The sequence below is a fragment of the Neolamprologus brichardi genome, chromosome 19, assembly GCF_056152115.1.
Source record: "Neolamprologus brichardi isolate AB-2024 chromosome 19, ASM5615211v1, whole genome shotgun sequence".
Taxonomy (NCBI): Eukaryota; Metazoa; Chordata; class Actinopteri; order Cichliformes; family Cichlidae; genus Neolamprologus; species Neolamprologus brichardi.
In genome coordinates, this window is record NC_142122.1 from 3,968,330 (window position 1) to 3,990,908 (window position 22,579).

A 22,579-nucleotide genomic window follows, 5' to 3' on the forward strand; every position below is an offset into this window, starting at 1 on the left:
AAATAATTGTAGCTGGACCCAAACTTCACACAGGGAAACGGCAATATTGTGAAAATGTGATTTTGTACTTACGATGTTAGCAAATGTCTCAAGGGCCTGGTCCAGTACAGCAGAGGCTTTTTGGAAGAAAAGCTTCCAGACTTCTACTGGGTATATGTTTTGGCTTTTCAGTGTGCAGTTCAGCAGTGTGACCAAGTGGCTGGATGTGAGATGGGGAGCCTTGAAAAAGAAAATTGACAAAGAATACAGCTGTTTTGTCAGAGCTCATGAAGATTTGTCTCAGGACCATAATGTGGCAAAATCCATGTTCTGTTTTTGGAGTTTAAAAAGGAATCTTACAGAGGAACAGGCATGTTCTGTGATGGTGAAATTGCACAGGGCTTCCGAGGAATTGCCAGCTGACAGGATTTGCTCAGGTTTTGAACTGTGGAAAAAACACAATAAATTGAAATCCAATGTCCCCTTAATTACACTGTGTTAACGAATTTTACCTAGACAGAATCAACATTGAACAAAACGGCATTTCACCCACCCGTCAACTCCATTACAAATGAGATTCACTGTGAAAAGAGAATGGTTGTGTGTCAGATAATAGTCCTTCAGAATGCATTTATATCCTTAGAGTTGAAATGTGTACTTCTAGACAGACTTACCATGAACTGGGGTAACCTTGCACTGAAGACAAAGAAAATATGATTGTTAGTATAGTGGAAACATCTTTTTCAAGTGTAAATACCTTGACTTTGTCACAGTTGGCCCAATTAGTGTGCCAAACCTGGATCAAATATTGGATAACCCATGTAAGACATCCACCCACCCACCCCCCAAAAAACGAATCTTACCACAAAGGAAGCTGGAACTGCGCAGCCTGTTTGAGAAGAAAAAGAAAGGAAATAAATCAATGGAGTAGTCATTACAGTGCTGATACTGGGCTCTTGAGAAAAGTTTAGTCAGGAAAGCCTATTTGCCACATACGTGGGAATGTGTCCTGGAGGTACTGCTTGCTTGATCTCACGCCCTGTGAAAGGTCCAGTGGCAATGCTGCCAAACTCTGCGCAAGACCATCGTCTCTAAAGGAAGAAAAGAATTCATTGTGACTTGTCAGGAGCCTCAGCTTGGCATTGTGCACACCCAAATGTCTAACTGTGGATATCAGAAATATCTTACACAGCCTGGTAGGATTCACAGGTGATGTTACTGGGGATCACCCGCAAGCTGCTAGGAAGGATGCTCGCCATCACAGGAACCAAATAAACCTGGAACCACTGTTGATAGTCTTCTGGCTGAAAGTCTTTAAGCTGAGGAGCAAGGGCTGTCAAGGTCAGGTTCAAAATGGTGTCTCGCACATCTGGATTTTGGATGAGGGTGACATTTCTCTGAAAAGAGAAGGGGATCATAATAAGGTCAGAGAGGAAGTTCTGAAGTCTTTGTGGAAATACGGAGATGAGGGGGAGCTTATCTAAACTAAATCTTTGTACTTCTGTACAGCAGGAATGCCTCAAGGCATGAAGCATATCAGAAATGGATCATTTTGAGTTAAACACTTGAGCAGGTTTATGAAAGAACACTGTTAACATTTGTTGATGTTTGCGCTGAGGTAAGGTTACCAATGAGAATTCACCTGCTCGTTGATGTTTGCAAAAGCCTGGAAGAATTGGTTGAGCTGCTCATAATCACTGGTCTCTGTCAAGCTTGTCAACACCTCCCTTACAACATGTGCATCGTTTAAAGCACCACTGTTTGGATCTAGGATTAGATCAGCCTTCTGCGATGGTGAAAGAACGTCCAGAACTGCCAGCTATGGATACAAAAAAGTAGAATTCATGAAATGCATGTCTTTTGTATAATTTCCAGAATTTTGCTTTGCTATTCTCAAGAAAGACAGGAAGAGTAATAAGAGTAAAGCTTACCGTAGAGATGTTGAAGTCTTTGAGGTCAGAGTATGATGCATATTGGACGAATGGACCCAGATTTTCTTTAACCCATTGGGCATCACTCTCATTTTGTTGCCTGCAAGCTAAGGCATGCAGACAAAGTTAGGATGTGCTCAATTTAGCACGGTTTGTGACTGGTAGAGATGAAAGAATTTAAGTTTTTTGTCTGAGTGCTTTTCAAGACATTTCACACTGGAAAGCACATAATGCACCCTATGTCTGCCCTACCTGGCTCATTGATGGCATTTTCAGCATTTCTTAGGTAGCCCAACAGACCATGTGTGATCTCTTGCCGTCTGTACAGTGGCATCTCCTGGATAACTAAAGCCAACCCACTCACACTGCAACAGTTGAAAGAAAACGTTCTCATGCTGTTCATTGTCACTATTGTCATTTTCATTTGCAACAAAATCTTGATTGCTCCAAGAAAGCTACTCACATGACTTGGTAGTTTGTGCAGCTGATGTTTGTGGTTGTGTTTATGAGCATTTCTGGAGTAAAACTGGCAAGGATAGGAATCAGTTTCACATGGAACCAAAGTTCATAGTCGTTTGTCGTGAAAGTGGAGAAATGTGAACTGATGATGATGAAGGTCGCATTCATGACCCGATCTCTCACAACAGGCTGGAAATGTGGGGTCTGTCATATTAAAGTGGAAAAAGACATAAGCAAAGGTGAGATTGCATGTTGGAAGTACACCCATACAACATGGTACAAAGGCTGTAACCATTTGTTTTCTAAGATACAATAGCCAACAATGGATTTAGCAGTTGAGACCGATGTCTTATTCTGTGTTTACTTCTGGAATCAAATATCCGCATTGTCCTCCTTCACCCTTTTAGGAGGCTAGCCTACCTGTTCATTGGCTGTCAGCTGTGTCAGGAATTCATCCACATTTTTTAGAACATTGCCCTCTTCAAGTTGTTCAAACACAAGATCAATAAAATCTGTGTCATTTGAGGCTCCAGAGCTCAGTAGCAGCTGTGCCACCTCAGAGGGATTGAGCGTTGACAACAATCCAGCCTACAACAGGGAATCAACATAATATCAGACAGTAGTAATGACCAATGCTGTGGGTAAAGGATTACAGTTTGCAAGCAAAGAAAGTGTGCTCTATGATTTGCTTGTATTTTTGATATGGCAAAATAAACTCCTGTGTTTGTCTTCTTAAGTCTACAATTTTGTTTTCCTGTTCTTAAGGGAGGACTAGAAGTGCAATGTAGGGCTTACCGTAGAGATGTTGAAGTCTTTGAGGTCAGAGTACGCTGTATATTGGACGAATGGACCCAGATTTGCTTTAACCCATTGGGCATCACTCTCATTTTGTTGCCTGCAAGCTAAGGCATGCAGACAAAAGTTAGGATGTGCTCAATTTAAAGAGAATTGTGACTGGTAGACATGAAAGAATTTAAGTTTTTTGTCTGAGTGCTTTTCAAGACATTTCACACTGGAAAGCACATAACGCACCCTATGTCTGCCCTACCTGGCTCATTGATGGCAGTTTCAGCATTTCTTAGGTAGCCCAGCAGACCATGTGTGATCTCTTGCCGTCTGTACAGTGGCATCTCCTGGATAACTAAAGCCAACCCACTCACACTGCAACAGTTGAAAGAAAACGTTCTCATGCTGTTCTTTGTCACTATTGTCATTTTCATTTGCAACAAAATCTTGATTGCTCCAAGAAAGCTACTCACATGACTTGATAGTTTGTGCAGCTGATGTTTGTGGTTGTGTTTATGAGCATTTCTGGAGTAAAACTGGCAAGGATAGGAATCAGTTTCACATGGAACCAAAGTTCATAGTCGTTTGTCATGAAAGTGGAGAAATTTGGACTGATGATGATGAAGGTCGCATTCATGACCCGATCTCTCACAACAGGCTGGAAATTTGGGGTCTGTCATATTAAAGTGGAAAAAGACATAAGCAAAGGTGAGATTGCATGTCGGACGTACACCCATACAACATGGTACAAAGGCTTTAACTAGGGATGCACCGATACCGATACTGGTATCGGGTATCGGGGCCGATACTGTAAAATGTGTGTGTACTCATACTCGTAAAAGTTAACCGATACCATGAACCGATACTAACTTATTTCATTAATCAGAGGGTGGCTTGTCATTTTTGTTGTAGTTTTTTAGATTGGCCACTAGGGGGACGTCCCGTGCTAAACAGGCACAGGGTTAGACGAGTCAGACTGGCAGCTCCAGATAAAAAAGAGAAACTGGAGTCTGATGTAGCTAGGCTAAACAAAATGTCAGCAGTGTGGACCGGAACAGTCAACTTTAACTCAGGTTTTGGAAAAGCGATGAAAACTGTCAAGAGAAAATCCACGGGCAGTTACAATAACAGAGGCTCTGACTCATTTTATTGCTCTGGATGACCAGCCAATGCCAGTCGTGGAAAACATAGGATTCTTCTCAGCATACTCGAGCTGCGATATGAAATTCCCAGCCGCCCACACATCAGGGAGATAATGGTGCCAAAACTTCTAAAGAGGTAAAGACAAGCAGTGTGTGCGCGATGTCAGTCCTCGGTTTAACGGCACGGTGGACTGATGAGGAGTTCGTTCGTCAATGCCAATTACTTTCGTTATTTTGTTTGTTTGTTTACAATATGGACACTCTGCAACAATTTAAAAGTTTATTTTATTCTCAAACCTAATTTGTATTTATTTTATTCCAAACAGAAGTGTTTATTTATTATTCCAAAAGCTCGAGACAGTGCCAATAGTTCAGTGATATTTTGTTAAATTACAATCTGGAGACTCTGCAATAATTTAACAGAAGTGCTTATTTTTCACTTGAAATTTTTTTGTGGTCATCTTTATTAAGATATTATTTACGATTGGCAGAGAATAAAATAAAACCTGCCTTCCAATTCATTGCATGTGTGTGTGTGTGTGGTAGAAGTATCGGTTTTTGTACTCTGTATCGGCAAGTACTCAGATCCAAGTATCGGTATCGTATCGGTTTGAAAAAATTGGTATCGTTGCATCCCTAGCTGTAACCATTTGTTTTCTAAGATACAATAGCCAACAATGGATGTAGCGGTTGAGGCCGATGTCTTATTCTGTGTTTACTTCTGGAATCAAATATCCGCATTGTCCTCCTTCACCCTTTTAGGAGGCTAGCCTACCTGTTCATTGGTTGTCAGCTGTGTCAGGAATTCATCCACATTTTTTAGAGCGTTGCCCTCTTCAAGTTGTTCAAACACAAGATCAATAAAATCTGTGTCATTTGAGGCTCCAGAGCTCAGTAGCAGCTGTGCCACCTCAGAGGGATTGAGCGTTGACAACAATCCAGCCTACAACAGGGAATCAACATAATATCAGACAGTAGTAATGACCAATGCTGTGGGTAAAGGATTATAGTTTGCAACCAAAGAAAGTGTGCTCTATGATTTGCTTGTATTTTTGATATGGCAAAATAAACTCCTGTGTTTGTCTTCTTCAGTCTACAATTTTGTTTTCCTGCTCTTAAGGAAGGACTAGAAGTGCAATGTAGGGCTTACCGTAGAGATGTTGAAGTCTTTGAGGTCAGAGTATGCTGTATATTGGACGAATGGACCCAGATTTGCTTTAACCCATTGGGCATCACTCTCATTTTGTTGCCTGCAAGCTAAGGCATGCAAACAAAAGTTAGGATGTGTTCAATTTAGGAAGGTTTGTGACTGGTAGACATGAAAGAATTTAAGTTTTTTGCCTGAGTGCTTTTCAAGACATTTCACACTGGAAAGCACATAACGCACCCTATGTCTGCCCTACCTGGCTCATTGATGGCATTTTCAGCATTTCTTAGGTAGCCCAGCAGACCATGTGTGATCTCTTGTCGTCTGTACAGTGGCATTTCCTGGATAACTAAAGCCAACCCACTCACACTGCAACAGTTGAAAGAAAACGTTCTCATGCTGTTCTTTGTCACTATTGTCATTTTCATTTGCAACAAAATCTTGATTGCTCCAAGAAAGCTACTCACATGACTTGGTAGTTCATGCAGCTGATGTTTGTGGTTGTGTTTATGAGCATTTCTGGAGTAAAACTGGCAAGGATAGGAATCAGTTTCACATGGAACCAAAGTTCATAGTCGTTTGTCGTGAAAGTGGAGAAATGTGGACTGATGACGATGAAGGTCGCATTCATGATCCGATCTCTCACAACAGGCTGGAAAATTGGCATCTGTGAAATTGAGGTGGAAAAGAAGCTAAGCAATACAGAGACTGCATGTTGCAAATGTACTCATACAACATGCCACAAAGGCTGCAATCAGTTCTTTTCTATGATAGACTCCTTGAAGACTTGTGTAGCGGTTTAGCAAATGTCTTATTCTGTCTTATGCTGGTGGAACAAAGCACCAGGATTTTCCTCAATCACCCTTTTAGAAGCCTAGCATACCTGTCCATTGGCTTCCAGTTGTGTGAGGAATCCATCCACATTTTGTAGAGCGTTACCCTCTTGCAGTCGCTCAAACACACGATCAATCAAATCTGTGTTATTGGAGGCTCCCAAACTCAGTACCAGCTGTGCCACCTGAGAAGGACTGAGGACTGACAACAATTCAGCCTACAAAAGAGAACCAGCATAATATCAGACAGCAGTCATGGAAATGTTCTGGGTAAAAGAATTCCGTTTACAGGAAGATGTACATCTGCAGTTGGAACTCACAGCGGACAAATTAGGATTGAAGGCTTCCAAGTCCTGCACAGTTGCAAAATCAGAGAAGTCGCCAAGGTTTGCCTTTAGCCACGCTTGGCTCCCCGTGATAGATGAGACACAGCCAGGATCTGCAGAAAAAGCAAAAAAGTTATTGACAGGGTAATATACCACATGTTGTCATGGAAAAACCAAAGTGAGCTTGAGTTTCTCTTTTTACCTGTTGAGTCATTTCTTGACAAGAACGGTTTGATGAAGTGAGTGAAGACTGCTTGCTGTGTGTCTCTGTCCATGGATGCCTTTTGGCTTCCAAATGCCTGAATGCTACATTTGAGAGAAAGCTTTCAACATCTAAACTTCTAGTCAACTGCAAGTTTGCAGAATAGAGCAATATGTCTCATATTTACTTACACAGTCTGGTATGTCTGGCAGCTGAAGTTTTTGGAGCTAAGGCAAAATAGGAAGTTGAAAGATGGAACGGCCAGAAATGGACGGATCTTTGTCTTGAACCAGCTGGTAATGAACTCCTCACTCTGTAGTTGTGCCTGGCTGAAATTGTCAATTCTCACTTCTCCAAGAGCCTCGAGCACATTTGAGGAGGTCGGGTAGGTGTTGTTGCCGGCCTTGAATTGGCAGAAAAATAATTGTAGCTGGACCCAAACTTCACACAGGGAAACGGCAATATTGTGAAAATGTGATTTTGTACTTACGATGTTAGCAAATGTCTCAAGGGCCTGGTCCAGTACAGCAGAGGCTTTTTGGAAGAAAAGCTTCCAGACTTCTACTGGGTATATGTTTTGGCTTTTCAGTGTGCAGTTCAGCAGTGTGACCAAGTGGCTGGATGTGAGATGGGGAGCCTTGAAAAAGAAAATTGACAAAGAATACAGCTGTTTTGTCAGAGCTCATGGAGATTTGTCTCAGGACCATAATGTGGCAAAATCCATGTTCTGTTTTTGGAGTTTAAAAAGGAATCTTACAGAGGAACAGGCATGTTCTGTGATGGTGAAATTGCACAGGGCTTCCGAGGAATTGCCAGCTGACAGGATTTGCTCAGGTTTTGAACTGTGGAAAAAACACAATAAATTGAAATCCAATGTCCCCTTAATTACACTGTGTTAACGAATTTTACCTAGACAGAATCAACATTGAACAAAACGGCATTTCACCCACCCGTCAACTCCATTACAAATGAGATTCACTGTGAAAAGAGAATGGTTGTGTGTCAGATAATAGTCCTTCAGAATGCATTTATATCCTTAGAGTTGAAATGTGTACTTCTAGACAGACTTACCATGAACTGGGGTAACCTTGCACTGAAGACAAAGAAAATATGATTGTTAGTATAGTGGAAACATCTTTTTCAAGTGTAAATACCTTGACTTTGTCACAGTTGGCCCAATTAGTGTGCCAAACCTGGATCAAATATTGGATAACCCATGTAAGACATCCACCCACCCACCCCCCAAAAAACTAATCTTACCACAAAGGAAGCTGGAACTGCGCAGCCTGTTTGAGAAGAAAAAGAAAGGAAATAAATCAATGGAGTAGTCATTACAGTGCTGATACTGGGCTTTTGAGAAAAGTTTAGTCAGGAAAGCCTATTTGCCACATACGTGGGAATGTGTCCTGGAGGTACTGCTTGCTTGATCTCACGCCCTGTGAAAGGTCCAGTGGCAATGCTGCCAAACTCTGCGCAAGACCATCGTATCTAAAGGAAGAAAAGAATTCATTGTGACTTGTCAGGAGCCTCAGCTTGGCATTGTGCACACCCAAATGTCTAACTGTGGATATCAGAAATATCTTACACAGCCTGGTAGGATTCACAGGTGATGTTACTGGGGATCACCCGCAAGCTGCTAGGAAGGATGCTCGCCATCACAGGAACCAAATAAACCTGGAACCACTGTTGATAGTCTTCTGGCTGAAAGTCTTTAAGCTGAGGAGCAAGGGCTGTCAAGGTCAGGTTCAAAATGGTGTCTCGCACATCTGGATTTTGGATGAGGGTGACATTTCTCTGAAAAGAGAAGGGGATCATAATAAGGTCAGAGAGGAAGTTCTGAAGTCTTTGTGGAAATGCGGAGATGAGGGGGAGCTTATCTAAACTAAATCTTTGTACTTCTGTACAGCAGGAATGCCTCAAGGCATGAAGCATATCAGAAATGGATCATTTTGAGTTAAACACTTGAGCAGGTTTATGAAAGAACACTGTTAACATTTGTTGATGTTTGCGCTGAGGTAAGGTTACCAATGAGAATTCACCTGCTTGTTGATGTTTGCAAAAGCCTGGAAGAATTGGTTGAGCTGCTCATAATCACTGGTCTCTGTCAAGCTTGTCAACACCTCCCTTACAACATGTGCATCGTTTAAAGCACCACTGTTTGGATCTAGGATTAGATCAGCCTTCTGCGATGGTGAAAGAACGTCCAGAACTGCCAGCTATGGATACAAAAAAGTAGAATTCATGAAATGCATGTCTTTTGTATAATTTCCAGAATTTTGCTTTGCTATTCTCAAGAAAGACAGGAAGAGTAATAAGAGTAAAGCTTACCGTAGAGATGTTGAAGTCTTTGAGGTCAGAGTATGATGCATATTGGACGAATGGACCCAGATTTGCTTTAACCCATTGGGCATCACTCTCATTTTGTTGCCTGCAAGCTAAGGCATGCAGACAAAAGTTAGGATGTGCTCAATTTAGCAAGGTTTGTGACTGGTAGAGATGAAAGAATTTAAGTTTTTTGCCTGAGTGCTTTTCAAGACATTTCACACTGGAAAGCACATAACGCACCCTATGTCTGCCCTACCTGGCTCATTGATGGCATTTTCAGCATTTCTTAGGTAGCCCAACAGACCATGTGTGATCTCTTGCCGTCTGTACAGTGGCATCTCCTGGATAACTAAAGCCAACCCACTCACACTGCAACAGTTGAAAGAAAACTTTCTCATGCTGTTCATTGTCACTATTGTCATTTTCATTTGCAACAAAATCTTGATTGCTCCAAGAAAGCTACTCACATGACTTGGTAGTTTGTGCAGCTGATGTTTGTGGTTGTGTTTATGAGCATTTCTGGAGTAAAACTGGCAAGGATAGGAATCAGTTTCACATGGAACCAAAGTTCATAGTCGTTTGTCGTGAAAGTGGAGAAATGTGAACTGATGATGATGAAGGTCGCATTCATGACCCGATCTCTCACAACAGGCTGGAAATGTGGGGTCTGTCATATTAAAGTGGAAAAAGACATAAGCAAAGGTGAGATTGCATGTTGGAAGTACACCCATACAACATGGTACAAAGGCTGTAACCATTTGTTTTCTAAGATACAATAGCCAACAATGGATTTAGCAGTTGAGACCGATGTCTTATTCTGTGTTTACTTCTGGAATCAAATATCCGCATTGTCCTCCTTCACCCTTTTAGGAGGCTAGCCTACCTGTTCATTGGCTGTCAGCTGTGTCAGGAATTCATCCACATTTTTTAGAACATTGCCCTCTTCAAGTTGTTCAAACACAAGATCAATAAAATCTGTGTCATTTGAGGCTCCAGAGCTCAGTAGCAGCTGTGCCACCTCAGAGGGATTGAGCGTTGACAACAATCCAGCCTACAACAGGGAATCAACATAATATCAGACAGTAGTAATGACCAATGCTGTGGGTAAAGGATTACAGTTTGCAAGCAAAGAAAGTGTGCTCTATGATTTGCTTGTATTTTTGATATGGCAAAATAAACTCCTGTGTTTGTCTTCTTAAGTCTACAATTTTGTTTTCCTGTTCTTAAGGGAGGACTAGAAGTGCAATGTAGGGCTTACCGTAGAGATGTTGAAGTCTTTGAGGTCAGAGTACGCTGTATATTGGACGAATGGACCCAGATTTGCTTTAACCCATTGGGCATCACTCTCATTTTGTTGCCTGCAAGCTAAGGCATGCAGACAAAAGTTAGGATTTGCTCAATTTAAAGAGAATTGTGACTGGTAGACATGAAAGAATTTAAGTTTTTTGTCTGAGTGCTTTTCAAGACATTTCACACTGGAAAGCACATAACGCACCCTATGTCTGCCCTACCTGGCTCATTGATGGCAGTTTCAGCATTTCTTAGGTAGCCCAGCAGACCATGTGTGATCTCTTGCCGTCTGTACAGTGGCATCTCCTGGATAACTAAAGCCAACCCACTCACACTGCAACAGTTGAAAGAAAACGTTCTCATGCTGTTCTTTGTCACTATTGTCATTTTCATTTGCAACAAAATCTTGATTGCTCCAAGAAAGCTACTCACATGACTTGATAGTTTGTGCAGCTGATGTTTGTGGTTGTGTTTATGAGCATTTCTGGAGTAAAACTGGCAAGGATAGGAATCAGTTTCACATGGAACCAAAGTTCATAGTCGTTTGTCGTGAAAGTGGAGAAATTTGGACTGATGATGATGAAGGTCGCATTCATGACCCGATCTCTCACAACAGGCTGGAAATTTGGGGTCTGTCATATTAAAGTGGAAAAAGACATAAGCAAAGGTGAGATTGCATGTCGGACGTACACCCATACAACATGGTACAAAGGCTTTAACTAGGGATGCACCGATACCGATACTGGTATCGGGTATCGGGGCCGATACTGTAAAATGTGTGTGTACTCATACTCGTAAAAGTTAACCGATACCATGAACCGATACTAACTTATTTCATTAATCAGAGGGTGGCTTGTCATTTTTGTTGTAGTTTTTTAGATTGGCCACTAGGGGGACGTCCCGTGCTAAACAGGCACAGGGTTAGACGAGTCAGACTGGCAGCTCCAGATAAAAAAGAGAAACTGGAGTCTGATGTAGCTAGGCTAAACAAAATGTCAGCAGTGTGGACCGGAACAGTCAACTTTAACTCAGGTTTTGGAAAAGCGATGAAAACTGTCAAGAGAAAATCCACGGGCAGTTACAATAACAGAGGCTCTGACTCATTTTATTGCTCTGGATGACCAGCCAATGCCAGTCGTGGAAAACATAGGATTCTTCTCAGCATACTCGAGCTGCGATATGAAATTCCCAGCCGCCCACACATCAGGGAGATAATGGTGCCAAAACTTCTAAAGAGGTAAAGACAAGCAGTGTGTGCGCGATGTCAGTCCTCGGTTTAACGGCACGGTGGACTGATGAGGAGTTCGTTCGTCAATGCCAATTACTTTCGTTATTTTGTTTGTTTGTTTACAATATGGACACTCTGCAACAATTTAAAAGTTTATTTTATTCTCAAACCTAATTTGTATTTATTTTATTCCAAACAGAAGTGTTTATTTATTATTCCAAAAGCTCGAGACAGTGCCAATAGTTCAGTGATATTTTGTTAAATTACAATCTGGAGACTCTGCAATAATTTAACAGAAGTGCTTATTTTTCACTTGAAATTTTTTTGTGGTCATCTTTATTAAGATATTATTTACGATTGGCAGAGAATAAAATAAAACCTGCCTTCCAATTCATTGCATGTGTGTGTGTGTGTGGTAGAAGTATCGGTTTTTGTACTCTGTATCGGCAAGTACTCAGATCCAAGTATCGGTATCGTATCGGTTTGAAAAAATTGGTATCGTTGCATCCCTAGCTGTAACCATTTGTTTTCTAAGATACAATAGCCAACAATGGATGTAGCGGTTGAGGCCGATGTCTTATTCTGTGTTTACTTCTGGAATCAAATATCCGCATTGTCCTCCTTCACCCTTTTAGGAGGCTAGCCTACCTGTTCATTGGTTGTCAGCTGTGTCAGGAATTCATCCACATTTTTTAGAGCGTTGCCCTCTTCAAGTTGTTCAAACACAAGATCAATAAAATCTGTGTCATTTGAGGCTCCAGAGCTCAGTAGCAGCTGTGCCACCTCAGAGGGATTGAGCGTTGACAACAATCCAGCCTACAACAGGGAATCAACATAATATCAGACAGTAGTAATGACCAATGCTGTGGGTAAAGGATTATAGTTTGCAACCAAAGAAAGTGTGCTCTATGATTTGCTTGTATTTTTGATATGGCAAAATAAACTCCTGTGTTTGTCTTCTTCAGTCTACAATTTTGTTTTCCTGCTCTTAAGGAAGGACTAGAAGTGCAATGTAGGGCTTACCGTAGAGATGTTGAAGTCTTTGAGGTCAGAGTATGCTGTATATTGGACGAATGGACCCAGATTTGCTTTAACCCATTGGGCATCACTCTCATTTTGTTGCCTGCAAGCTAAGGCATGCAAACAAAAGTTAGGATGTGTTCAATTTAGGAAGGTTTGTGACTGGTAGACATGAAAGAATTTAAGTTTTTTGCCTGAGTGCTTTTCAAGACATTTCACACTGGAAAGCACATAACGCACCCTATGTCTGCCCTACCTGGCTCATTGATGGCATTTTCAGCATTTCTTAGGTAGCCCAGCAGACCATGTGTGATCTCTTGTCGTCTGTACAGTGGCATTTCCTGGATAACTAAAGCCAACCCACTCACACTGCAACAGTTGAAAGAAAACGTTCTCATGCTGTTCTTTGTCACTATTGTCATTTTCATTTGCAACAAAATCTTGATTGCTCCAAGAAAGCTACTCACATGACTTGGTAGTTCATGCAGCTGATGTTTGTGGTTGTGTTTATGAGCATTTCTGGAGTAAAACTGGCAAGGATAGGAATCAGTTTCACATGGAACCAAAGTTCATAGTCGTTTGTCGTGAAAGTGGAGAAATGTGGACTGATGACGATGAAGGTCGCATTCATGATCCGATCTCTCACAACAGGCTGGAAAATTGGCATCTGTGAAATTGAGGTGGAAAAGAAGCTAAGCAATACAGAGACTGCATGTTGCAAATGTACTCATACAACATGCCACAAAGGCTGCAATCAGTTCTTTTCTATGATAGACTCCTTGAAGACTTGTGTAGCGGTTTAGCAAATGTCTTATTCTGTCTTATGCTGGTGGAACAAAGCACCAGGATTTTCCTCAATCACCCTTTTAGAAGCCTAGCATACCTGTCCATTGGCTTCCAGTTGTGTGAGGAATCCATCCACATTTTGTAGAGCGTTACCCTCTTGCAGTCGCTCAAACACACGATCAATCAAATCTGTGTTATTGGAGGCTCCCAAACTCAGTACCAGCTGTGCCACCTGAGAAGGACTGAGGACTGACAACAATTCAGCCTACAAAAGAGAACCAGCATAATATCAGACAGCAGTCATGGAAATGTTCTGGGTAAAAGAATTCCGTTTACAGGAAGATGTACATCTGCAGTTGGCACTCACAGCGGACAAATTAGGATTGAAGGCTTCCAAGTCCTGCACAGTTGCAAAATCAGAGAAGTCGCCAAGGTTTGCCTTTAGCCACGCTTGGCTCCCCGTGATAGATGAGACACAGCCAGGATCTGCAGAAAAAGCAAAAAAGTTATTGACAGGGTAATATACCACATGTTGTCATGGAAAAACCAAAGTGAGCTTGAGTTTCTCTTTTTACCTGTTGAGTCATTTCTTGACAAGAACGGTTTAATGAAGTGAGTGAAGACTGCTTGCTGTGTGTCTCTGTCCATGGATGCCTTTTGGCTTCCAAATGCCTGAATGCTACATTTGAGAGAAAGCTTTCAACATCTAAACTTCTAGTCAACTGCAAGTTTGCAGAATAGAGCAATATGTCTCATATTTACTTACACAGTCTGGTATGTCTGGCAGCTGAAGTTTTTGGAGCTAAGGCAAAATAGGAAGTTGAAAGATGGAACGGCCAGAAATGGACGGATCTTTGTCTTGAACCAGCTGGTAATGAACTCCTCACTCTGTAGTTGTGCCTGGCTGAAATTGTCAATTCTCACTTCTCCAAGAGCCTCGAGCACATTTGATGAGGTCGGGTAGGTGTTGTTGCCGGCCTTGAATTGGCAGAAAAATAATTGTAGCTGGACCCAAACTTCACACAGGGAAACGGCAATATTGTGAAAATGTGATTTTGTACTTACGATGTTAGCAAATGTCTCAAGGGCCTGGTCCAGTACAGCAGAGGCTTTTTGGAAGAAAAGCTTCCAGACTTCTACTGGGTATATGTTTTGGCTTTTCAGTGTGCAGTTCAGCAGTGTGACCAAGTGGCTGGATGTGAGATGGGGAGCCTTGAAAAAGAAAATTGACAAAGAATACAGCCGTTTTGTCAGAGCTCATGGAGATTTGTCTAAGGACCATAATGTGGCAAAATCCATGTTCTGTTTTTGGAGTTTAAAAAGGAATCTTACAGAGGAACAGGCATGTTCTGTGATGGTGAAATTGCACAGGGCTTCCGAGGAATTGCCAGCTGACAGGATTTGCTCAGGTTTTGAACTGTGGAAAAAACACAATAAATTGAAATCCAATGTCCCCTTAATTACACTGTGTTAACAAATTTTACCTAGACAGAATCAACATTAAACAAAACGGCATTTCACCCACCCGTCAACTCCATTACAAATGAGATTCACTGTGAAAAGAGAATGGTTGTGTGTCAGATAATAGTCCTTCAGAATGCATTTATATCCTTAGAGTTGAAATGTGTACTTCTAGACAGACTTACCATGAACTGGGGTAACCTTGCACTGAAGACAAAGAAAATATGATTGTTAGTATAGTGGAAACATCTTTTTCAAGTGTAAATACCTTGACTTTGTCACAGTTGGCCCAATTAGTGTGCCAAACCTGGATCAAATATTGGATAACCCATGTAAGACATCCACCCACCCACCCCCCAAAAAACTAATCTTACCACAAAGGAAGCTGGAACTGCGCAGCCTGTTTGAGAAGAAAAAGAAAGGAAATAAATCAATGGAGTAGTCATTACAGTGCTGATACTGGGCTTTTGAGAAAAGTTTAGTCAGGAAAGCCTATTTGCCACATACGTGGGAATGTGTCCTGGAGGTACTGCTTGCTTGATCTCACGCCCTGTGAAAGGTCCAGTGGCAATGCTGCCAAACTCTGCGCAAGACCATCGTATCTAAAGGAAGAAAAGAATTCATTGTGACTTGTCAGGAGCCTCAGCTTGGCATTGTGCACACCCAAATGTCTAACTGTGGATATCAGAAATATCTTACACAGCCTGGTAGGATTCACAGGTGATGTTACTGGGGATCACCCGCAAGCTGCTAGGAAGGATGCTCGCCATCACAGGAACCAAATAAACCTGGAACCACTGTTGATAGTCTTCTGGCTGAAAGTCTTTAAGCTGAGGAGCAAGGGCTGTCAAGGTCAGGTTCAAAATGGTGTCTCGCACATCTGGATTTTGGATGAGGGTGACATTTCTCTGAAAAGAGAAGGGGATCATAATAAGGTCAGAGAGGAAGTTCTGAAGTCTTTGTGGAAATGCGGAGATGAGGGGGAGCTTATCTAAACTAAATCTTTGTACTTCTGTACAGCAGGAATGCCTCAAGGCATGAAGCATATCAGAAATGGATCATTTTGAGTTAAACACTTGAGCAGGTTTATGAAAGAACACTGTTAACATTTGTTGATGTTTGCGCTGAGGTAAGGTTACCAATGAGAATTCACCTGCTTGTTGATGTTTGCAAAAGCCTGGAAGAATTGGTTGAGCTGCTCATAATCACTGGTCTCTGTCAAGCTTGTCAACACCTCCCTTACAACATGTGCATCGTTTAAAGCACCACTGTTTGGATCTAGGATTAGATCAGCCTTCTGCGATGGTGAAAGAACGTCCAGAACTGCCAGCTATGGATACAAAAAAGTAGAATTCATGAAATGCATGTCTTTTGTATAATTTCCAGAATTTTGCTTTGCTATTCTCAAGAAAGACAGGAAGAGTAATAAGAGTAAAGCTTACCGTAGAGATGTTGAAGTCTTTGAGGTCAGAGTATGATGCATATTGGACGAATGGACCCAGATTTGCTTTAACCCATTGGGCATCACTCTCATTTTGTTGCCTGCAAGCTAAGGCATGCAGACAAAAGTTAGGATGTGCTCAATTTAGCAAGGTTTGTGACTGGTAGAGATGAAAGAATTTAAGTTTTTTGCCTGAGTGCTTTTCAAGACATTTCACACTGGAAAGCACATAACGCACCCTATGTCTGCCCTACCTGGCTCATTGATGGCATTTTCAGCATTTCTTAGGTAGCCCAACAGACCATGTGTGATCTCTTGCCGTCTGTACAGTGGCATCTCCTGGATAACTAAAGCCAACCCACTCACACTGCAACAGTTGAAAGAAAACTTTCTCATGCTGTTCATTGTCACTATTGTCATTTTCATTTGCAACAAAATCTTGATTGCTCCAAGAAAGCTACTCACATGACTTGGTAGTTTGTGCAGCTGATGTTTGTGGTTGTGTTTATGAGCATTTCTGGAGTAAAACTGGCAAGGATAGGAATCAGTTTCACATGGAACCAAAGTTCATAGTCGTTTGTCGTGAAAGTGGAGAAATGTGAACTGATGATGATGAAGGTCGCATTCATGACCCGATCTCTCACAACAGGCTGGAAATGTGGGGTCTGTCATATTAAAGTGGAAAAAGACATAAGCAAAGGTGAGATTGCATGTTGGAAGTACACCCATACAACATGGTACAAAGGCTGTAACCATTTGTTTTCTAAGATACAATAGCCAACAATGGATTTAGCAGTTGAGACCGATGTCTTATTCTGTGTTTACTTCTGGAATCAAATATCCGCATTGTCCTCCTTCACCCTTTTAGGAGGCTAGCCTACCTGTTCATTGGCTGTCAGCTGTGTCAGGAATTCATCCACATTTTTTAGAACATTGCCCTCTTCAAGTTGTTCAAACACAAGATCAATAAAATCTGTGTCATTTGAGGCTCCAGAGCTCAGTAGCAGCTGTGCCACCTCAGAGGGATTGAGCGTTGACAACAATCCAGCCTACAACAGGGAATCAACATAATATCAGACAGTAGTAATGACCAATGCTGTGGGTAAAGGATTACAGTTTGCAAGCAAAGAAAGTGTGCTCTATGATTTGCTTGTATTTTTGATATGGCAAAATAAACTCCTGTGTTTGTCTTCTTAAGTCTACAATTTTGTTTTCCTGTTCTTAAGGGAGGACTAGAAGTGCAATGTAGGGCTTACCGTAGAGATGTTGAAGTCTTTGAGGTCAGAGTACGCTGTATATTGGACGAATGGACCCAGATTTGCTTTAACCCATTGGGCATCACTCTCATTTTGTTGCCTGCAAGCTAAGGCATGCAGACAAAAGTTAGGATTTGCTCAATTTAAAGAGAATTGTGACTGGTAGACATGAAAGAATTTAAGTTTTTTGTCTGAGTGCTTTTCAAGACATTTCACACTGGAAAGCACATAACGCACCCTATGTCTGCCCTACCTGGCTCATTGATGGCAGTTTCAGCATTTCTTAGGTAGCCCAGCAGACCATGTGTGATCTCTTGCCGTCTGTACAGTGGCATCTCCTGGATAACTAAAGCCAACCCACTCACACTGCAACAGTTGAAAGAAAACGTTCTCATGCTGTTCTTTGTCACTATTGTCATTTTCATTTGCAACAAAATCTTGATTGCTCCAAGAAAGCTACTCACATGACTTGATAGTTTGTGCAGCTGATGTTTGTGGTTGTGTTTATGAGCATTTCTGGAGTAAAACTGGCAAGGATAGGAATCAGTTTCACATGGAACCAAAGTTCATAGTCGTTTGTCGTGAAAGTGGAGAAATTTGGACTGATGATGATGAAGGTCGCATTCATGACCCGATCTCTCACAACAGGCTGGAAATGTGGGGTCTGTCATATTAAAGTGGAAAAAGACATAAGCAAAGGTGAGATTGCATGTCGGACGTACACCCATACAACATGGTACAAAGGCTGTAACTAGGGATGCACCGATACCGATACTGGTATCGGGTATCGGGGCCGATACTGTAAAATGTGTGTGTACTCATACTCGGAAAAGTTAACCAATACCATGAACCGATACTAACTTATTTCATTAATCAGAGGGTGGCTTGTCATTTTTGTTGTAGTTTTTTAGATTGGCCACTAGGGGGACGTCCCGTGCTAAACAGGCACAGGGTTAGACGAGTCAGACTGGCAGCTCCAGATAAAAAAGAGAAACTGGAGTCTGATGTAGCTAGGCTAAACAAAATGTCAGCAGTGTGGACCGGAACAGTCAACTTTAACTCAGGTTTTGGAAAAGCGATGAAAACTGTCAAGAGAAAATCCACGGGCAGTTACAATAACAGAGGCTCTGACTCATTTTATCGCTCTGGATGACCAGCCAATGCCAGTCGTGGAAAACATAGGATTCTTCTCAGCATACTCGAGCTGCGATATGAAATTCCCAGCCGCCCACACATCAGGGAGATAATGGTGCCAAAACTTCTAAAGAGGTAAAGACAAGCAGTGTGTGCGCGATGTCAGTCCTCGGTTTAACGGCACGGTGGACTGATGAGGAGTTCGTTCGTCAATGCCAATTACTTTCGTTATTTTGTTTGTTTGTTTACAATATGGACACTCTGCAACAATTTAAAAGTTTATTTTATTCTCAAACCTAATTTGTATTTATTTTATTCCAAACAGAAGTGTTTATTTATTATTCCAAAAGCTCGAGACAGTGCCAATAGTTCAGTGATATTTTGTTAAATTACAATCTGGAGACTCTGCAATAATTTAACAGAAGTGCTTATTTTTCACTTGAAATTTTTTTGTGGTCATCTTTATTAAGATATTATTTACGATTGGCAGAGAATAAAATAAAACCTGCCTTCCAATTCATTGCATGTGTGTGTGTGTGTGGTAGAAGTATCGGTTTTTGTACTCTGTATCGGCAAGTACTCAGATCCAAGTATCGGTATCGTATCGGTTTGAAAAAATTGGTATCGTTGCATCCCTAGCTGTAACCATTTGTTTTCTAAGATACAATAGCCAACAATGGATGTAGCGGTTGAGGCCGATGTCTTATTCTGTGTTTACTTCTGGAATCAAATATCCGCATTGTCCTCCTTCACCCTTTTAGGAGGCTAGCCTACCTGTTCATTGGTTGTCAGCTGTGTCAGGAATTCATCCACATTTTTTAGAGCGTTGCCCTCTTCAAGTTGTTCAAACACAAGATCAATAAAATCTGTATCATTTGAGGCTCCAGAGCTCAGTAGCAGCTGTGCCACCTCAGAGGGATTGAGCGTTGACAACAATCCAGCCTACAACAGGGAATCAACATAATATCAGACAGTAGTAATGACCAATGCTGTGGGTAAAGGATTATAGTTTGCAACCAAAGAAAGTGTGCTCTATGATTTGCTTGTATTTTTGATATGGCAAAATAAACTCCTGTGTTTGTCTTCTTCAGTCTACAATTTTGTTTTCCTGCTCTTAAGGAAGGACTAGAAGTGCAATGTAGGGCTTACCGTAGAGATGTTGAAGTCTTTGAGGTCAGAGTATGCTGTATATTGGACGAATGGACCCAGATTTGCTTTAACCCATTGGGCATCACTCTCATTTTGTTGCCTGCAAGCTAAGGCATGCAAACAAAAGTTAGGATGTGTTCAATTTAGGAAGGTTTGTGACTGGTAGACATGAAAGAATTTAAGTTTTTTGCCTGAGTGCTTTTCAAGACATTTCACACTGGAAAGCACATAACGCACCCTATGTCTGCCCTACCTGGCTCATTGATGGCATTTTCAGCATTTCTTAGGTAGCCCAACAGACCATGTGTGATCTCTTGTCGTCTGTACAGTGGCATTTCCTGGATAACTAAAGCCAACCCACTCACACTGCAACAGTTGAAAGAAAACGTTCTCATGCTGTTCTTTGTCACTATTGTCATTTTCATTTGCAACAAAATCTTGATTGCTCCAAGAAAGCTACTCACATGACTTGGTAGTTCATGCAGCTGATGTTTGTGGTTGTGTTTATGAGCATTTCTGGAGTAAAACTGGCAAGGATAGGAATCAGTTTCACATGGAACCAAAGTTCATAGTCGTTTGTCGTGAAAGTGGAGAAATGTGGACTGATGACGATGAAGGTCGCATTCATGATCCGATCTCTCACAACAGGCTGGAAAATTGGCATCTGTGAAATTGAGGTGGAAAAGAAGCTAAGCAATACAGAGACTGCATGTTGCAAATGTACTCATACAACATGCCACAAAGGCTGCAATCAGTTCTTTTCTATGATAGACTCCTTGAAGACTTGTGTAGCGGTTTAGCAAATGTCTTATTCTGTCTTATGCTGGTGGAACAAAGCACCAGGATTTTCCTCAATCACCCTTTTAGAAGCCTAGCATACCTGTCCATTGGCTTCCAGTTGTGTGAGGAATCCATCCACATTTTGTAGAGCGTTACCCTCTTGCAGTCGCTCAAACACACGATCAATCAAATCTGTGTTATTGGAGGCTCCCAAACTCAGTACCAGCTGTGCCACCTGAGAAGGACTGAGGACTGACAACAATTCAGCCTACAAAAGAGAACCAGCATAATATCAGACAGCAGTCATGGAAATGTTCTGGGTAAAAGAATTCCGTTTACAGGAAGATGTACATCTGCAGTTGGCACTCACAGCGGACAAATTAGGATTGAAGGCTTCCAAGTCCTGCACAGTTGCAAAATCAGAGAAGTCGCCAAGGTTTGCCTTTAGCCACGCTTGGCTCCCCGTGATAGATGAGACACAGCCAGGATCTGCAGAAAAAGCAAAAAAGTTATTGACAGGGTAATATACCACATGTTGTCATGGAAAAACCAAAGTGAGCTTGAGTTTCTCTTTTTACCTGTTGAGTCATTTCTTGACAAGAACGGTTTGATGAAGTGAGTGAAGACTGCTTGCTGTGTGTCTCTGTCCATGGATGCCTTTTGGCTTCCAAATGCCTGAATGCTACATTTGAGAGAAAGCTTTCAACATCTAAACTTCTAGTCAACTGCAAGTTTGCAGAATAGAGCAATATGTCTCATATTTACTTACACAGTCTGGTATGTCTGGCAGCTGAAGTTTTTGGAGCTAAGGCAAAATAGGAAGTTGAAAGATGGAACGGCCAGAAATGGACGGATCTTTGTCTTGAACCAGCTGGTAATGAACTCCTCACTCTGTAGTTGTGCCTGGCTGAAATTGTCAATTCTCACTTCTCCAAGAGCCTCGAGCACATTTGATGAGGTCGGGTAGGTGTTGTTGCCGGCCTTGAATTGGCAGAAAAATAATTGTAGCTGGACCCAAACTTCACACAGGGAAACGGCAATATTGTGAAAATGTGATTTTGTACTTACGATGTTAGCAAATGTCTCAAGGGCCTGGTCCAGTACAGCAGAGGCTTTTTGGAAGAAAAGCTTCCAGACTTCTACTGGGTATATGTTTTGGCTTTTCAGTGTGCAGTTCAGCAGTGTGACCAAGTGGCTGGATGTGAGATGGGGAGCCTTGAAAAAGAAAATTGACAAAGAATACAGCCGTTTTGTCAGAGCTCATGGAGATTTGTCTCAGGACCATAATGTGGCAAAATCCATGTTCTGTTTTTGGAGTTTAAAAAGGAATCTTACAGAGGAACAGGCATGTTCTGTGATGGTGAAATTGCACAGGGCTTCCGAGGAATTGCCAGCTGACAGGATTTGCTCAGGTTTTGAACTGTGGAAAAAACACAATAAATTGAAATCCAATGTCCCCTTAATTACACTGTGTTAACGAATTTTACCTAGACAGAATCAACATTGAACAAAACGGCATTTCACCCACCCGTCAACTCCATTACAAATGAGATTCACTGTGAAAAGAGAATGGTTGTGTGTCAGATAATAGTCCTTCAGAATGCATTTATATCCTTAGAGTTGAAATGTGTACTTCTAGACAGACTTACCATGAACTGGGGTAACCTTGCACTGAAGACAAAGAAAATATGATTGTTAGTATAGTGGAAACATCTTTTTCAAGTGTAAATACCTTGACTTTGTCACAGTTGGCCCAATTAGTGTGCCAAACTTGGATCAAATATTGGATAACCCATGTAAGACATCCACCCACCCACCCCCCAAAAAACTAATCTTACCACAAAGGAAGCTGGAACTGCGCAGCCTGTTTGAGAAGAAAAAGAAAGGAAATAAATCAATGGAGT

The 22,579-nt window shown here is 41.6% G+C and overlaps 1 protein-coding gene across 1 annotated transcript in view; it reads right to left on the bottom strand.

The window, feature by feature from the left end:
• Positions 1–88: 88 nt before the first annotated feature.
• Positions 89–22,579, bottom strand: part of LOC148097129 (uncharacterized) — a 49,843-nt gene continuing 27,352 nt past the window's right edge. Inside the window, exons 82-141 of the mRNA XM_087833271.1 lie at positions 22,514–22,539; positions 22,325–22,346; positions 22,204–22,231; positions 22,011–22,095; positions 21,744–21,890; positions 21,445–21,656; positions 21,254–21,357; positions 21,046–21,164; positions 20,776–20,943; positions 20,360–20,559; positions 20,149–20,261; positions 19,896–20,002; positions 19,521–19,688; positions 18,077–18,276; positions 16,611–16,723; positions 16,358–16,464; positions 16,069–16,245; positions 15,615–15,823; positions 15,423–15,517; positions 15,290–15,315; positions 15,101–15,122; positions 14,980–15,007; positions 14,787–14,871; positions 14,520–14,666; positions 14,221–14,432; positions 14,030–14,133; positions 13,822–13,940; positions 13,552–13,719; positions 13,136–13,335; positions 12,925–13,037; positions 12,672–12,778; positions 12,297–12,464; positions 9,598–9,797; positions 9,387–9,499; positions 9,134–9,240; positions 8,845–9,021; positions 8,391–8,599; positions 8,199–8,293; positions 8,066–8,091; positions 7,877–7,898; positions 7,756–7,783; positions 7,563–7,647; positions 7,296–7,442; positions 6,997–7,208; positions 6,806–6,909; positions 6,598–6,716; positions 6,328–6,495; positions 5,912–6,111; positions 5,701–5,813; positions 5,448–5,554; positions 5,073–5,240; positions 2,374–2,573; positions 2,163–2,275; positions 1,911–2,017; positions 1,622–1,798; positions 1,168–1,376; positions 976–1,070; positions 843–868; positions 654–675; positions 89–219 (exon numbers count right to left, since the gene is read on the bottom strand). Of these exons, the coding sequence (XP_087689397.1) occupies positions 89–219; positions 654–675; positions 843–868; positions 976–1,070; positions 1,168–1,376; positions 1,622–1,798; positions 1,911–2,017; positions 2,163–2,275; positions 2,374–2,573; positions 5,073–5,240; positions 5,448–5,554; positions 5,701–5,813; positions 5,912–6,111; positions 6,328–6,495; positions 6,598–6,716; positions 6,806–6,909; positions 6,997–7,208; positions 7,296–7,442; positions 7,563–7,647; positions 7,756–7,783; positions 7,877–7,898; positions 8,066–8,091; positions 8,199–8,293; positions 8,391–8,599; positions 8,845–9,021; positions 9,134–9,240; positions 9,387–9,499; positions 9,598–9,797; positions 12,297–12,464; positions 12,672–12,778; positions 12,925–13,037; positions 13,136–13,335; positions 13,552–13,719; positions 13,822–13,940; positions 14,030–14,133; positions 14,221–14,432; positions 14,520–14,666; positions 14,787–14,871; positions 14,980–15,007; positions 15,101–15,122; positions 15,290–15,315; positions 15,423–15,517; positions 15,615–15,823; positions 16,069–16,245; positions 16,358–16,464; positions 16,611–16,723; positions 18,077–18,276; positions 19,521–19,688; positions 19,896–20,002; positions 20,149–20,261; positions 20,360–20,559; positions 20,776–20,943; positions 21,046–21,164; positions 21,254–21,357; positions 21,445–21,656; positions 21,744–21,890; positions 22,011–22,095; positions 22,204–22,231; positions 22,325–22,346; positions 22,514–22,539 (7,379 nt within the window). The remainder of the gene's footprint in view (positions 220–653; positions 676–842; positions 869–975; positions 1,071–1,167; positions 1,377–1,621; positions 1,799–1,910; positions 2,018–2,162; positions 2,276–2,373; positions 2,574–5,072; positions 5,241–5,447; positions 5,555–5,700; positions 5,814–5,911; positions 6,112–6,327; positions 6,496–6,597; positions 6,717–6,805; positions 6,910–6,996; positions 7,209–7,295; positions 7,443–7,562; positions 7,648–7,755; positions 7,784–7,876; positions 7,899–8,065; positions 8,092–8,198; positions 8,294–8,390; positions 8,600–8,844; positions 9,022–9,133; positions 9,241–9,386; positions 9,500–9,597; positions 9,798–12,296; positions 12,465–12,671; positions 12,779–12,924; positions 13,038–13,135; positions 13,336–13,551; positions 13,720–13,821; positions 13,941–14,029; positions 14,134–14,220; positions 14,433–14,519; positions 14,667–14,786; positions 14,872–14,979; positions 15,008–15,100; positions 15,123–15,289; positions 15,316–15,422; positions 15,518–15,614; positions 15,824–16,068; positions 16,246–16,357; positions 16,465–16,610; positions 16,724–18,076; positions 18,277–19,520; positions 19,689–19,895; positions 20,003–20,148; positions 20,262–20,359; positions 20,560–20,775; positions 20,944–21,045; positions 21,165–21,253; positions 21,358–21,444; positions 21,657–21,743; positions 21,891–22,010; positions 22,096–22,203; positions 22,232–22,324; positions 22,347–22,513; positions 22,540–22,579) is intronic.